The 17,527-nt window shown below is 40.5% G+C and overlaps 1 protein-coding gene across 7 annotated transcripts in view; it reads left to right on the top strand.

Moving 5' to 3' along the window:
• Positions 1-17,527, top strand: part of LOC126922234 (protein Wnt-7b) — a 120,842-nt gene that overhangs the window by 887 nt on the left and 102,428 nt on the right. For 5 of the 7 annotated variants that reach the window (XR_007712680.1, XR_007712682.1, XR_007712684.1 and 2 more), the window contains exons 3-6: positions 38-549; positions 618-820; positions 2,869-2,932; positions 3,055-3,324. Coding sequence is in view for 1 of the 7 variants with exons in the window: in XM_050734655.1 (XP_050590612.1) it covers positions 13,678-13,706 (29 nt within the window). In the remaining 6 variants the exon portion in view is untranslated. Of the gene's footprint in view, positions 1-37; positions 550-617; positions 821-2,868; positions 2,933-3,054; positions 3,325-10,131; positions 13,707-17,527 lie in introns of those variants that run through there. The other 2 variants (XM_050734656.1, XM_050734655.1) reach the window with 2 other exon arrangements.

Here is a 17,527-nt window from a genome sequence, read left to right as displayed (position 1 = left end):
AGTATTCGAGTACTATAGATTTTTTATTTACTTATAGAACTATGACACGTTCTAAACATATCCCAATTGTTAGAGCTTCGTGTGCATTTGTACATAATGCTTTAAAGGAATTTGAAGGAAAAACTTTCTTGGAAGGAGAAAAAAAACGTTTATGTTCACATTTATTGAAAGCAACTAAAGAAGGTTTTGAAAGTGCAAAGGAGGCCCTGATGCTTTTATTATCTGAAAAGGACGTACTGCAAAGCGTATACTGTGATATGACTATCGAGAATAGATTATGTTTATTAGAAATAATTTATGACGAACTCTCAAATTCGATACACAAATTTGGAAATGAATACAAATTTACGAAGGATGCGATTGAATTTTTAATTGAAAGATTTTGTAGAAAAAGTGATTTGATTTTGAAGACGGTAGATACATATTTAGATGAAATAGAACCAACAGAAATTGTCATTCTTCTTGATATTCTTGGAGCTTTGACTTCGAGATCTTGCGAAGAATACAATTTTCTAAAGGATCAGAAGAACTTGCTTATTAATTGTAGCTGTAAGTATATTTGTTCGTAGCGTAATTCTCTTATAGCGTAAAAATATTCAATTCTGCATTTTTTACAGACCTACTAAAGTCCATTCAAACGATTGGAAAACTATCAGATAATTATTTCACGCCGCTACAAAAGTTGAGCGATGTAGCTTCAGCGATACAAGGGTCAACAACAAAAAGTGATTTAGAAGGTCATCCTACATTTGGTTTTAAAGCTGGTTTAATAAGGATTATTGGAAATATGTCATACAGAAATAAGGAATATCAAGATCTTGTAAGTGTATATTTATTCTTATTCTCTACTCGTTTGTCCTTTCTAAGATATATTTTAAACAAGATCTATTTATGCGAATGAAAATTTTAATCTCTATATATTCAAATTTGAACTAAATATATTTTGTCATCGATAATATTAAGGCACCATCGGTTGATAATACAAACAGTACGTTTACCCTCGAACGTTTGCCTGGAAAGTAGCGCCCTAGAACCCTATACGGTGGCAGTCGTAACTGCATCACGTACTACAAAGAATCGAACTACGAACTACGAAAATCTCCCGTTGTATCGTACGAAATGCGGCAGAATTTTTTTCAATCAGTCATTGATCTATTAATTTTTACAATGATTTCTTGCGTGCTCTAACCTTCAACCCCGATCGATCATTTATCAAGTGCACCCGCGTACAAAGACCTTTTGCATCGTAGATCATCTTCTGACACGCGAAACGAAAAACAAGGAAAAACAAAAGACAGCGAAGTGCAGGGTAGAGCGTAGATGAATATTACATACAAACCTTGCGCTCGAAACGACTCTCTGGTTGCTCGGTTTTTATTTAGCCCCTTTATGCGTGCACGGGCGTTCGCGAGTGATCGTTATTGCTTCTTATTGATTTCATCTCTGGCGCGCAAGAGACGGGCTACAAAAGAAACGAGAACGGATCCCGCGTGGCGCGCACTGTTCACCGAACAAAGGAAAATTAAGTATCCTGTCCGAGTCGAAGACGTGGCAATTTAGCCAACATCGGATACCGCGTTAATATATTAGCAAGATCGAAGCCATGGCCGCTGTTTTGCCGCGTTCGAATCGTTTTATCGATACGCATGCGATCGATACCACGCGGGAGTGCGAATCGAGACAGACCTCGATTTCTTTCTTTCTTCTCTTTTCGTTCCTCGCTTCTTCTTCGCCTTTACTATTTCTGTATCCGTTTCTTTCAGTGTTTGGGTGGTGGAAAGGTGTCGAAGGCGATCGTGTTCTTAAATTTCGTTCGGAAAACACGCGCACTCCGGTATTTCTATCCTTCTTGAGTAATTTTAAAATGCGCATATCTTCGTCACGATTAAAATAAAACGTCACGTAAAATACGACGTTCTGCCGCGTTATGAGGTTAATATAGAAACCGGTGGTGACTTTCGAGTTATTCCGTTGAAACGAGCGCGGTTCGTAATGAAAAATTCGTGTATGTGTGTACACGTATCTGTTTGCCGATGGCCATCGCAAGGTGCTTCTTGAGTAAGTAGGGGGTATTACGTTTGAAAAAATTCTCGCGAAGACCTTCTTCGTCCGTCAGCTTCGATTTCCAACGATGATTCGTATACGATGGTTCGAGGTGTATGGATTTAGGTACTCGTCGATAAAATGTATCGTCGCTCCGACATGCGATTCAATTACGTTCCATTCGATTTTCAATGGCGGCTCATTTTTCACGAACGAGAGTCCATGAACGCGGCCCTATGGTCTGTAATGTATCGGGCCGTGCAAAAATAATATTTTTATGGCTGCGCGAATGGCGAATGCGATAAATCAGAGTCCACGCCGTTGCTATAAAAATAAATTAACGTCCGCGATGCTGTGACGATGTAATACCTTTTGAGTAACATGGCTGATCCTTTTATGGTATCGCAGGGGCTTTATCGAACACGAATTGAAAAAGGAAATTTCAAATTTCGATTCTTTAATTTCCTATTCAAATTTAAATTTGAATAGGAAATTTCAAATTTCGATTCTTTAATTTCCTATTCAAATTTAAATTTGAATTCTAAATTAATATATATGTCATACGAGAAACTTTAAACTACGATCAATCGTTGCTTTGTCATTTAAGCTAATTAATATTAGCTATTGTTTCGGTCAATATCTATTAACTGTATATAGTTTTACATGCTTGCAATAATTCCGAAGTATGACGATAGCGTACTTTATACTTACCAAGCGACGATTTACAATTTTATTCGGAGTCTCGCAGTTTTATACATGATATACCGTAAGTTTACATACATAAGTTTACACACGCGTGTTCTCAACGATGTTGAACGTTTTCAGCTTCGTGAAATGGACGTCGTGCCTCTGCTTCTGGACTGTTGCAATATAGACGCGAGAAATCCACGTAAGTAATCCAGACTCGTTTCCTTCGAGCTTCGCGATCCTTTCGCTTATTGTGATTCGCGCGAATCCTCGATGATATCCCGACACGCTAATTAATGCCCGTGTTAAATTTTACACGCGCAGTTATAATGCAATGGACGATCCTTGCGCTGCGGAATTTATGCGAGGATAATCCGGCGAATCAAGAGATCATCCGGAATTGCAACAGAGTCGGCACGGTGGAGAGCAGCGTGCTGCAGGAAATGGGTGTCGCGCTGCACGAGGACGAGGAAGGAAAGAAAATTGGAATCGTGCCCTTGCCGCGTGAACGAAAATAACAGACTTTATCGAAGATCTTTCGCACGAAGCCTCTTTCGCCGTCTTTCTTCGTTTTTATCCATTGGCTCGAAAGAGGTATGATAAAGGATACGTATTGATCATATTTTTAGCCCTTTAGAATATTATTACTAATATTATTATTATTATACAAAGCAAGACGTAACGTATCGATGTCTACGATTTAGACAATCGCTGAAAACTTTTTTACTAAATCCTTTTTTAGTAAGCATTTGACCGAGTCAATATTAATTTTACCAAGTTCTACCATAAAGAATATACTTTTCTATTACAACGAAAAGAATATGAAACTTACTTTCGTATTCTAAAATTTCTCCATCAGCCCGCTCTTACCCGCCATAGAAATCCGGCGATTTTCTTTTGATTCTTTTCGTCTTATTGCATAAATTGAGATAATGAAATAAAACGAAAGAAGCTAGAAAAGAACACAATAAAAAATCGGGAACGACAAACTTAATTTTTAACGATACTTTTAATTCGGTTTCGAACCGGAGGAACGGCGGTTTCCTTTGGCACGGCCGCGGCACGGCAGTCGCTTTCCACGATCTCGACCGTCCATACGGACGTATAATCACGCGACTCGTGTTAATTATATTACTATTTACCAACTTGTGTATCGATAGCTCACCGGATAAGGTATCGGTGATCTCTTTATCGGGAGTTAGACCGCAATAATTATTCGAGAGTTAGGCGACTGCAAACGTATCTTTCGTAGCGTGTGTCGACTGTAAAATAAGCCTACAATTATAGTACATGATAGGTACCATTACATGAAATATGATATCGTATTGCGTAAGGAGACATTATATCTGCATTCGCGGCCGGCTGATTTACGGTACGATAAAAGCTGCCACGGGTTCACGGTCTATTAGCAGTTACTAATGCAGTTGTACGACTGTACGTCCGCATCTGTCATTGCGAATTCGTTTACGAACGAACGTTTATTAGCCATCGTTGAATATCGATAACATCTTACTATCGTTCAACTTTATTATTACGTTTGCCGGCGTTTCTAGAAAAGTGGAAATCCGTGATTTCGTTGAATGGTTGTCTTATCGCCTTGCTATTCTTATTATTTGTCGCGTGCAGATATCTCGCTACTATTTAAGTTTACCATTATCTTTGCCATTATTTTTAGGAAGATTGGAACATTTGAGCTGCGTTATTGTATATTTTCTTTTATGGTCGTTTATATCTTGTCGCGATTTCTCTCTTCCCTGGGAATCGTTATTTACTTGTCTACTCCGAAGCGAATAAATATCGGCAAATATCAGCGAAATATCAGCAACGTTGTGAACCGTAACTCTCAAGATTCAAATAGAAATCGGCGGATAATTAGATCGATATCACGATCGAAATTCGTTCAACGTGAGTCACAGTTGTATAAACGTTTTAGAAAATGTAATGATACGTTTCTATCAATATACGCGGACGTGATTCACGATCTAATCGACTGTAACCAACTGTTTGCTGATTTATAATCTATTGTCTGTAAAGAACTGCATGGCATTCCTTCATTTTCGTCTTTCGTTATTATTCGTTATCGAGTTACCGTACGTTTGTTATTTAAGTTACTCGAATAATCGAAGTTTCGAGCGATGGAACGCAAAAACGACAAAAGTAGCACATCGAAAGATCATAAATTACACGAGATCATAGAAAAAAGATCATAGAAAAGATTTATCGCAAGAATGACTGAAAATGATATTATAACGGAGATAATAGACCTTTGTAAATATCGTAGAAGCAAATCTTCGATATCTAACGTCCGTGTTATTTAAGTTTGACGCAGTTTTTTTAGGATACAAAGATAATGGGAAAAATGCAGGAAAAGAGGACGAAAAGACGGTTTACAGGAAAATTATACGAACGATAATAGAACGCTCGTTCATCGATTATTCTAAATTAACACGGTTATTTATAAAACGCTTCGTTTCGTCGAACAACGGTTCAAGTAATTGGGGAGAGAGAAATTACGAAAAGGAAAAAAGGACTCCAGAAGCGGGTTTGCACGAACCGCGGGAGATTGCTTTTAATTTAAATATCAAGCGATCCTGGACGATTAATCTCGCGCGATTATAATGGCCGGCAATTAACGCGAAATTTATCAGCTAATTATACGCAGGGTTAATCTCGTCGTGGTAATGATACCTTTATAAAGGTGAAACGACAAAGTAGAAAGAGAGAAAAAGACAGGAAAGAGCAAAACAAAGGGTGTATATCTGCGTTAGAGTGCGTTTTCGCGGCTCAAAGTCTGTCGATATTTATCAGTCAAATATCGAATACTTGGTTTATTTTTTCACGTAGAATCAGCCTGGTCGTAGTCGTGCCAATAGTTACAGAATCATATATTCCGTATATCGTAATGATCAACCATTATAATCGAGAGAATGTAGTCCGTAGTTACGAACATAATTCGTCGTAAAAGAAGCGGAAGGATTTTTCGTTCGAGGCAAATTTCTATGTCTTACGATAAGAGATTTGGTAATATAGAAGCCATTTTCTATGCACTCGAAGGCCGATTTTGCCTAGAACGTATAAAACAAGTAATCTTAAGTGGTATCCGATTTCAAACGGGAATACCGTATCGACCATTTTCGTTCGGCATCTTTATCGATTAATATTCATAGATTCTGATAGCCGATGCGTGAAAGCACGCCGATGAGATCGGTGTCGAGTTGGTCGATCGATGTTTCGATCGTTAAGTACCGAATTCCTTAAGGTTTAAGGATTCATGCTGAAAAAATTGTCTTTTCGATAAATTTAACACATCTATTTATCTACGAACAACGAGACATTTTGCGTTTTCGATTTTGATAAACGAGATGAAGTCATTTACGATTTATCGATAAATGATAAAATTTATTAATAAACGATAAAATCGAAAGGAAGAATCTGTAGGTTAAATAAAAGTTTCGCAGAATATTACACGGATTTGATGATTTTATCTTCAGACTTTTATTTTTAGGCTGCTTGTGTGCTACGATAAAAAAAAAAGTCTATCGGAATATAGAAAGATCGTTTAAAAGCACGTTAGCGTATTACTCGCTTCTCCTAAACAGACGAAACATTCGAGAAACGCAGGATATCTCGTAATTCAAGCGAACAATTGAAAACAAATTTTACCTTGGCGTAAATTATTCTTTACGATTATCCATGGTTTCGATACGAAAGCAGAACGTGGTGATGCAAATTGCGCGTTGGTATAATCGGCGATTCAATTAGTTAGGCGAGCGGAAATCGAGTGGAGCGCGAAAAACAAGCGACGCAAGTAGGGTGTAAACAGGCAGAAAAGTAAATCGGCTAGCATGTATTAATAGAGGCCGCGAATTGGACGTATGTCGGTGCCTAATAAGTCGCGGATCCCCTTTTAAACGATCTCTGCCTCGAACGGACCTGTGCGCCTACGCGAAACTTCTCTGAAAGAGCCGACAGGCCGATATATTTCCCGTGCCCTCGTATGCCTCGCGTACATCGGTCGTGTACAAAAGACTTACATCGTTATACAGGGTAATACCTAATCGTGGGCCGATTCTACCAAAGATAAATTCGTGATTTTTGGCGAGAAACGAGAAATCGGTGTTGATCATGATGTTCGTTATCGTTACCTAACGATCTAAAAAATGCTTTCTTCTCGAACTCGATAAGAAAGTCGAAATCGACAAGATATTCGTTGCTCGACGAACGACGAAGAAAACTTTGTTTTTCGCGGTGCGACGACTCCGAAAAGACGAGTCGTCGGCCCATCGAGGACGATCGCGGCTCGCTTCTGCTTAAATTTTAAGCGACGGTTTCCTCGTTCCAAATATCCGAGCTTTTACGGTCCATAAAGGGACGAGGGCTGCTTTTAGTGGCTATTACACGAATCCCCGGGTCGGCGCAACATTTATGGCTCATGCACCGTGTGCGGCAGTCGTTAAAACACATTTCGTGGGACCATGCGAGAGCCTGAACGCAAGTTCTGTGTTTACGTTCACGATTAGACGCACGACATTTCTTCGCCAGCTTTTCTTCACCAGGATCTTAGCGGAGGACGATCCGCGTCTAGGAGGCGAATGCGAACACGCTTTAGCGGAATGTTTTACGGCGGTTCAACGCTGACCATCCGTACAACTCGCCTTGGTAAAATATACAACGTTCTTTTTATTCCTTCACCGAGATCTTGGTAGTTTGTTTAATGGAAACTTCTCCGACAGGGTTACATGGGATTTGTTAATTCCCCGGGGTACATGTTATATGGCTCTTTAATGGAATTCTTAAATTTGATTTTACAGCCTCGGTTCTAACGTTGCAGTATGTTCAAATAATTCTGTATCTAAGGGACGGATTGATATTCACGATTCTTCGTCTCAAGCGCGTCATAGGGTTTTTCTTCGAACGTTTTTCTGCCACATAAAAATTCGAAGAACGCAACAACCATCGCGACAGTTGATCGCTTTTGTCACCGAGCGACCAAATCTATTCGACGAACAGCCCAACTTTGCGTAAACAATTCGATCTTCGATCGGTCGGAACGCCGATAGAAAACTGGTTAGGAAATCGATCGGGGGGGCCTCTCTGTGAATCGTTTTGCATAACTAAATTGTCGCGAGGCAACCGGTGTCCAAATTAGAAAAACGAAAACCGTTCCATTCGAATAATTACGAAGCGATCTAACTGGTATCGAATCACTTTGCGACAAGTAGGCCAATAAATTAACATCGTTAATGAGCCGCTAATTACACTGCCGTGCCACGGAACGATTTGATTTATACGAGACCGAACGCGCTTTCCACTCCGCTAGCTACGCTGTATACTAACTTGCATGTTCGCCTAAATCGCAGGGTATTAATTAAATTTTGGAAAATTCGATTTACAAATCGAGCGTAACACGAACCTTGCGATATCCGATAAGCGCGATAGATGTTTTAAAAAGGCATGTAAAGTCTTGCTTTAATCCGTTGGCTTTTAAAAATACGATAAGAAGAGTACGAATGCGTTAACGATTGCCCGTTTGCGTTTCTTTATTAGAAAGATGGGAGATTTATTTGGAAATACGTCTTTTGCTTTTTCATTCGTTAAAGCTATAATGCCAAGGGATATACACGAGCGAAACATATTAGGAATTAGAAATTTTATAACTGGATGTACTAAGAAGTTAGGTATTTTTGTAACGTGTTTTCGATATTTCAAATATATCGCTCTTTAGATAAGTTCGAAAGAAACGTTTTAACCTTTTTACGACTGTGAACCCATATACAGAGTGTCCTGAACTCTTTTATTATCTCGCTGTTCTGAATTCACCGTATTTTCTAGATAGAACGAAATGCACTACAGAATTTAGATGAAACATGTACGTATAATTTGTAATCTTAGCTTACGATCGTTTAGCTATAATCGTTAAATGGTTAATGGTCCTTAAATGATAACTCGACGACACGAGAATTTTCACGATCAATTTTATGAGTTAGAGCACAAACCCCACGAATGCTTGACATTCTTCTATAATGTGTTGTTAACCGCACAAGTCGAGTAACATCTCTAGCACGTTTTATGCTCTTTCGCCAACGTACAACGTACGTATATCGGAGATTATCTTACTATCGGCGAAATATATTGGGAAAACGTTTGAAGTTTAAGACGATACAAGTTGCTTTCTTTTAAACGAGTATAAAGAAATTCCTATTAACCGTATAACTGGTTTTCATTCTTCGATCCGGAGGAAAACTTTCCTTGCTCTCTGAAATTCCTGCACGCTTAATCACGCTTCGAATATCTCTCGAAACACCTCTCTCGAACTTTGACAAACCTGATTGATCGAGAAAACGTCGCGCTAAAAACCAAATTGCCGATTCGGAATAAAAATCCGGCCAACAAGCCGCACGAAGCGGACCAAGTAATCTCTGGAAAAAGAAAGAGAAAAGCAGGCCGATGGGTTCGCTGGCAAAAATCATAGCGGAAGACTTGCTCGTGGTCGCGGTAATTGCCCGACGAAATTGAATCGTGCCGCGTTGAACGCGAATCTGCGCGATAAACGATCGCACACGCGCAAACAAACGGGATCACGTGAACCGAGCTAATCGCGTTTCAACGAAACCAAGAAACCGACGAGACCGTTTCAAAAGGTAAAATCACGATGATGGTGGTTCGTTGAGAGCTGCATTGAGAGCAGAAGGGATGGTTTCAGGGCCCACATGATGTTGCGGGCCGATCAAACGCGGCAACCCGACCGAAATTAACGAAAGGAATTAATCGTTGCGAACGATCGCTCGTTCCCAATATACAGATGTACACTCCTGCTCAAAAGTCCTAGGGCAAGATGTCTCGTACGAAATACGCGATATTAAGGTTTCTACAAACCTAACGAATAACTGGAATTTCGCGAAGAAATGGTTTTTCGTTGGACGATATAATCGCAACGATAATCGACATAGGATAGACTCGCTTAGTCACGGTAGCGGAAATCTCATTTTTTCGCGCATATAACGATCGAACGATTCTTAGGAAACGACGGTCGAATATTATTTTTGTACTTTTCCATTTTTAGTCCTTTGGATCGCCCTTTGCCGGTTTCCATCTTCTTCTAACACAGCAGTGAATTATTTTCAGCTGTGACGCTTTCGAAATACGTACGCGATCTGTATAATACATATTATATAATATTAAATAATATTTATCGGTTTCTTCCACTCGCGTGTCTAGTCTAGCGTTATCGATTATCTTAAAAGAAACAAAAGGATAAAAACCAGGGCAAAAGAGTCGAAAAGGATAATTCCTTAATCTTGTCCAATTTTGAAGCAAATATAACAATTTATTAATAAATTGTCCCAAGACTTTTGAGCGGGGGTGTATAGAAAGAGGAGGGAGGGAGGGAGGGAGAGAGAGAGAGAGAGAGAGAGATGACTAAATTTTCCGTTCTGGTCTGTTTGCCGGCTGGCATGTGGGCATTATCTTTACGACCTCCTCGCCGTGGAGTAGACGCGAAAGGACGAACGCATGCGCGATACGCGGCCCGGAACACGGAGAACACCGAAACCGGAGAACCTGTTATCAAAGAAACGGTGGCTACCGTACCGGGCCAATTATCATCCGACTCGAAACGAACCAAGGTCTGATGCCAGACGCGAGTTTCACTCGCCCTTAATTTCTCATTGAGGAATCCCTCGCAATAAACGTGGCTTCTTCGTGAACTCGTTGCGGTGAACTCGTCGGTGGATCGACGAGATGGTCAAAGACTATCGTTTCAAGAGTCTGCGAGCCATTGAAGCGCACGATGACGGATCGGAGACTGTTTAACGAGGTCTTTGAGGAAGTTGAAGGAAACTTGCGGGGATTATCGAGCGGTTGACGGTGATTGTTCGTATAATCGACGGGCGAAGATAATCGATCGTTAGTGGTGGTGTGGATGGCCTCTTTTTGAGACGAATATCGGAGAGTGAGTGAGATTTGGTGCGTCAAAGTGTCGGAGAATCGATACGGAGGAAAACGGTGGTGATTGGGATCGAAGAAATTGTCGTGGTTCGATGAATCGTTGTTCCGGAGTCGTAGTAAGGTCTTTCGAACGGAACGATGACTTTTTGAATCTTTTTCGAATAAAATCCGAGCTGAACGAACGATCAAAACGATTCGCGATCGAAAGCCGATGATCCTAAGAAAGCTGAGAATTTTGGAGATCTTGCGAGAAACGATGTTGAACAATTTCTTTACGAATTAGTCATTTTTGTCGGACAATCCGCGATCAAAAGCTGATAAACGCGAGTGAGAATTTCAGAGACCATCGATCGGTTTTATTTTTAAAACGAGCAGTTTCGTTGTGAAATTTTCTCGAAATAATCTCGACTCGACTGAATAATTCAAACGATCCAGTTTTAATGGCCGAAGACTGTACGTAATATAGCCGAACTTTGGAATCCCGTAGAGCTTTTAAAACACTTTTATCTTTGGAAAGAATAACGTTTAAACGTTTCCCTTCGGAAGCAGCGGTTTTTCACCAAATTCTCAACGCGTATTACAGCAAAAGGTAAAAGGTGCGGCGCAAGTAACAGGAAAATCAAAGTAATTCGCATCGTAAGTAAAACACTGAAACAAACAAAAGTGAATCGTACAAATATCGATCTGATTAAGCAATGCCGCTAAAAAGAGAATCGAGATACCGTGGAAACAGACGTTGAACGAAAGCAAACCAGTCTGGGATTTAACAACCTATAGGATGCCAGAACGATCGTAGTTAGGTTAAAATCATAATCTACAACGAGTGTAAAAAGCCAATTTCACGAGCTATCGTTACACTTTAATACGCAAATCGACAGATTCAACGTCAGTCTTTAACAATTTCTCGCGAAAAAGGTGGCGAGATGATGAAGCTATTCCGGGATGAAGTGGTTTGATTCTAGATAATGATATCTCGGCTAAGAGGATGGAAGAGCCAAGTCGTCATGATGCTTCAATGTCTTAAAGCGTAACGTCTGTTGCCGCTATAGAACGAGACGGCTATTTATTCGTTCCACTCTTAACCCTTGCTTGGAAACAGGGGCAAAAGAGGAGTGCAAGAACTTTGGTAAATTGTAGTAATCGGCCGGCTGTCGGCTTGTAACCACCGGTTACTTGAAAAGTCAGCACGATTTATCTCGTGACTCACGCTTCTAGATCGAACCGAACATTAATTAAACGGGAATACATTCGCTCTCTGGTCTTTAGTGATTTTCGCTTTCGAACGCCAACATCGCGTGTCTAGAGGTTTGTTCTCGCCTTTCCAACGTAATTTCAAAGGTGATTGGCTCGAAAAAAATAAGGAATTTTTTAATAAGCGAGTCGTTCCAGTGCTCTTAGCATGGTTGCAGGAAGTTTAAATTTTGAACTTGAGCTTGTGGACAGTTCTCGAGATAAATTGCAAATTGAAATATATTACAAATTTTTCCTTCGAATTTGCAGTGAATTTTTCAAGTTAAATGCCGCGACGTCAAACAACGTTCAGAGATAAGATCCGAGAAAAGGGCGGAATTTGTTCGTAAAAGTTATCTAGCTTTGATCACTTTTGAAATTTTTTGAGACAACTGGCAAAGAAAAAGAGCGAATTTGCTATTAAGAGGATATTCGAAAAGATCAGCGTGGATATTATAAATCGCGAGCTAATAGTTTCTGCGACTTCAAAGTCGATCGCTAGTTTCTGCGAAGCGATCCTGAATCCAGTTAAAGCAAAGAGATTCAAACGTCTTTCAAAGTCGATTAGATCGCGCTCGACGACTTCTTCCTCGAAGCGAAGCAATTAAAAGCAAGAAACTCATGTACTTTAATGTTAGATCCCTGAAATGTCTATGGTGCGGTGAACGTCTGTCGCGGTACGCTTTTAAGGAGTACGAAAGAAGAAGAGCTTACTTAGATCCCTCGAACATCGATCACGCACTCGGTAGCTTCTTCGCGCGATTTTAAGAAGAATTCAAAGGGGAGAAACTTTTTAAGGACGAGTTTTAACGATAACTCGTTTGAAAGGCAATCATCGACTCGTTCATAACCATTTTGAGAGACTGCGGTGCCAGCTTTAATAGCGTATATACTGGTAGAACGATCGATACGATAATAATTCCGACGAACTTAAAAAAAGAAAGGCTATGCCTAGCGATCGCCTCGATCAAATTTTTAAGACACCTAGAATATACGAATATCGATACAAAGAGATTTACAGTAATAATACCAAATAGTTGGTTCGAATTAATATCAAGAACGACGAGAAGAAAAGGATCTTTGACCCACGCATCTCGGTATTATGAAAACTCGATCAAAGGGTGAAACGGTCGGTCGTCAACGCAAATTTACCGAAAGATACCCGAATAAGACGAAGACCGATTAATCCCAGCATCGTCAAAGTCTCGATCGGGCGATCGTCGACACGGGCGAAATTCGCCAGAAATTCGACCAAAGAGCAAAAACCTACATGTTGTTGGCAACGATAACGCGAATCATTTCTTCCGAACAAAATTCTAAACAATTACACCAACCGTAAAAAGAGTTTTAAGTTGGAAGAAGAAGGCTCGTCCAAATTCCTTCGCGCGCATACCAAACTCTTCCACCGTTGTTCCAGTTCAAAGAAACAGAAGTTGTCATTATCAAATGCCGATTCCGTCCGCCATTAAACATCGCTACCGCGTCATTTAAGGATCCAAAGGATCCAGAGCGCGTCGCAAAATCTCGTGGCTCGATCGACGGCATTCTTTCGTCGCGGAGAAAGCGTTGCCGGTTTTATCGGGTTGCGCTCGATGATTTATGAAAACACGGATCGCGCGTAATTACTCGTTCGTGTGACCGATCGTGGATCTGGAAGAAGGAAGCCACTGCGCGGGAGATCGAGGGAAAGATCCGCTTTCGCGACCGGTTGCCAGTTTTTCAGACGCAAGATGGGAAACGGCAGTCCTTAGGTAGCTCGATTCAGCGACGATGAAGGGGATCAGCCGCTTGTTACTCGGGTAAGTTCCGTTTCTAATGGCTAATCGATGCTTTCCTGCAAACGCCGCCCGATAATTTAATTACGACCGCGGAGATTCAGTAAAGACGGGTTTTGCCTTCTCCAGCGGAGTTCGATAATTCAGTCGGCGTACAGATTAAACGTAATTGCTAGCTGAACCAGTGGTTTCGCGATTGTTCGAGCTTCGGCCGAAGGTTTTCGAGTCGGAGAAGTCGTAAATGGGACGAGAGAACCTGTTAAGGATACCGGGGGAGGCTATGTTTTCCCACTTGTTCGATGCGTTAAGTTAGGTTAGGTTAGGTTGGAGATGTAGGTAATATTCACGAGTCATCGAGTACTTGGTTTATCGATACGTATTCTAGCGACGACTTTCTCGAGTCTAAGCTAAGCTCGAACTCAATGACGAAGTCAAAGTTAAGACAAAGCGAACGCCGACGTAAAACGCGCTTCGTAAAAAAGGAACCAAACGTAGGACGAAATTTTCTCTTAAACGATGGAAAGATCGAAAATCTGTTTGCCCATACTTTACCTCCCATTACCGAAAAATTATAATCGCGGCAGTCGATTTACGCGTAGCGGCGTTCCCAGTTTCCTGCGGTTCTCACGATCTTTCTTTTACTCGGGACGGCGTGGTATCGCGTGGCGGCCCTTAAAAATCACGTATTTCCGTGGGCAGGGGCGATTTTTTTTTTCTCGAAGCGGAGGCTCCGCGAACGCATTGACCAAGGATAAAAGACGGACAGAGAAGGGACGAGAGAAAACGAGTAAGAAAGTAGGAAAGAGCGAAAATGAGAAAAAGAGAGAAGCAGCGTGCTCGTTTCGCCGTCTGCGAGGCTGGTCCTCTTCCATCGTCCCCACCCTCTTTTCGTTCCTTTCTCACTTTGGTCGCCAGCACTCCTCGAAGCCGGGTGTAACAATGGCTGCCCTCTAATTATCGAAAGGCCGCGGCACTTTAAAGAGATCCCCGGAGAGCCCATCACCGGGACTCCGTTTCGTTCGCTCCTTAAAATTTCTTCCCTTCTTCTCCCTTCTTGCCCGAGTCATCTTCCATCGTTCATCCAGTGGACCTCGCGTGGATGCTCGTTCTTCGCGTTCCCAAGCGAGAAGAAGAGACCAAGGTAACGATAAAAACAACGAGCGACGTGATCGCGCCTCGTGGAAAATTGGTTTCGTCTCGCGAGAGGGCACCTACCGCACTGTTCGGCCTCTCTCTGCACGAATTATTATACCCCCGCTGTTTCTGCTCGGCGTAAGCTAGGAAAACCAACGTGCAACGTACTCGCTAGGTGGGAGAGGGGAGAATTTGTGAATGGAAACAGGGAGATTAGATAGACAGACAGGTAGATTTTTGACTTTTTTTAACGTATCGTTGCTAGCCTGTACATTTTTATGCAAATTCACGTGTTTCGCGATATAATTATATATTAAAATAGATGGATGGATGGATGGATGAAATTGAATATTTTTATCTCTTTGTTATTATACAACTTGACAACTTGACTGTTCGTCTTTAACCATCTTTGATTCCATTGAAATATCCTAATGCGGTTGGCAATGGGATTGGGATTGGATAGCGTTTGTCGGAGAATTATTGGAATCGAATCTTGACAGTGGTTAAGTATATCTTCTTAATTCTATTACTAACTACTATTAATATCAACGTGATTTTATATAAACGTGCAAGGTTGTTTTCTATTTATGGAGGATCTTTAACTTCCGATTGCTTGTCCTCTTTTTTTTCATCGAAGAAACAAAATTTGTCGAAACAATTACGTAACTCTTGTAGTATAAATTTGAATAATACGTAGCTATAAATCTAACCTATTTACTTTGACAGCAATTTAATGATAATTCCGCAGTAAAGTTAAATTATCGAAGGCAAATGTGGTTATAATTATAGTACGTACGCAATTAGAAACGAACGCTTGCCGTGGTCTGTAGATCAAAATTTTCGAAAGTTAAAGTAGTTCAATCTTGGAGCAATTTGGTTAAATGCGAGGAAGTCTGACGTGGACAGCCTTTAATTTCGTGGAAGCCCATTTACAACTGCTGACAGATAACAGAATCCTACGACTCCCAGGCCTAGGTTACCCGTGAGCCGAGTGTTTTCCTTAGGAAATAGCACTTAAATAAATTGTAGGGACCGCCGGTCCATTGTCCTGGTTATAAGTGGCATTAATTTTCAATGGCACCTGCGTATCTTGCTTCTGAAGAATAAATAAGATTATAGTATACGATACTTCTAATTATACAAGACTGTTCATGGATATATGATCTGTATTTCTAACTAATTGTAAGACGGATTATACGTTCGAGAAATGATGGATTCGCTATTTTATTTCATCGTTGTCCTTATAATATTATGCTTAAAACGTTTAATTTATAGCGCATTATACAACGTATTGTAACAAATCGCGCTTGTATCACATTTTTTTCGTATAAATTTTTATATACTCGTAGAATATATTCATACCGTTCGATATATGATATTTCGTATAATGTATCGCATATAGTATCTCCGAGCAAAATGCACGCGATAGAATATACCTAAATTATCAGCTAACTAAGAAAGTCTTGTCTTCTTTTACGTAAAAAAAAAAAAAAAAAAAAAAAAAAAAAGTAGACGTAGAACAAATCGCTTTATTCGTTAAAATAGTTGATGAAATTCCTATGTACGTAAATACGAATTCGTACGCGTAATCTTTTTGAATCTACGTAGATTGTATCGTCAGTAGAATCAGCAAGTTAGAAACAGGCAGGCTATAGAGGCGACGTTACAGACGTTTCTCCGCTTTTACGAGACCGATATTCTTTATCCCCTCGTGTCATCGGACACGATTATGTATGAAAAGGACTATTTTAACGAACAAAGTGATCTTTTTCCACGGTTTGAACGTCTCTCTTCCCCGTGGATACGAACCGAAAAGAAGCGTCTTGGTCGCTCGACGATACAAGTCGATAAACCTCTTGTGCCAACTTGTGACGGCAAATCGAAACGTTGGCTTCCGTTTAGTCGCTGGTCTGCTCGTAGAAGGGAGAAAAGCCACGCCGATAAAGAGAAAATAGCGGTTCCAAGACCGAGAACGCGTTCGAATGGGCGTAACCCAAGCGACTCTCGGTTGGACCTGTTGCTCGTTGCTTCCTATTAAATACTCGTACGACCCACGCTGGAAAGGAGTTGGTTTTGCCGTGTTAGCAGCCAATGACTAACGGTGCGGTCAAACTCTCTTTCACCCTTCGTTTCTTCTTCCTATCTTTCTCTTTTTCTCTGCGTTTGTTTCGCATCTGCGCCGCCACATCGCTGGAAGTTACAGTCGCACGATCGCGACCGGATACGCGCCGATACCATCGGCGACGATCATATTTCCGGGTGGGATGCTCGCGAATTCTCTTGGCCTCCGATGCTGTCGCCGATTCGCAACGGTTTTTTCGCCATGGGATGTTCCTTGAGATAATTTATTGGGCGGAAAAGCAAGAAGAAGTATATCAAGTTTCTTGATAAAATTAAGCATAATGATTATTACTACTTTGTTTCGATATCATTGCATCGTATTAGAGGCTTTCGAACATTTTAGATTATACCGAATATTAATTTGTTAAATGCGTAACGTTTCGTACTCTGAAAAATTAAAAAAAAAAATGGAAAATAATTTTACCAGGACCATACAAATTTCCAAAAGTTACTGTACATTTTCTATGAATAATTAAAAAATTTCAATTTTAACAATTTCGATAATCCTATTCTTAAAGACAACGCACATTTTCTCTAAATTTTCGTGTTAGTATTTCAAGGAATACGATCGAATGGAATAACAAAGCCAT

This window comes from Bombus affinis, chromosome 11 (assembly GCF_024516045.1).
Source record: "Bombus affinis isolate iyBomAffi1 chromosome 11, iyBomAffi1.2, whole genome shotgun sequence".
Lineage (NCBI taxonomy): Eukaryota > Metazoa > Arthropoda > Insecta > Hymenoptera > Apidae > Bombus > Bombus affinis.
This window is presented reverse-complemented; position numbering and strand designations above follow the sequence as displayed.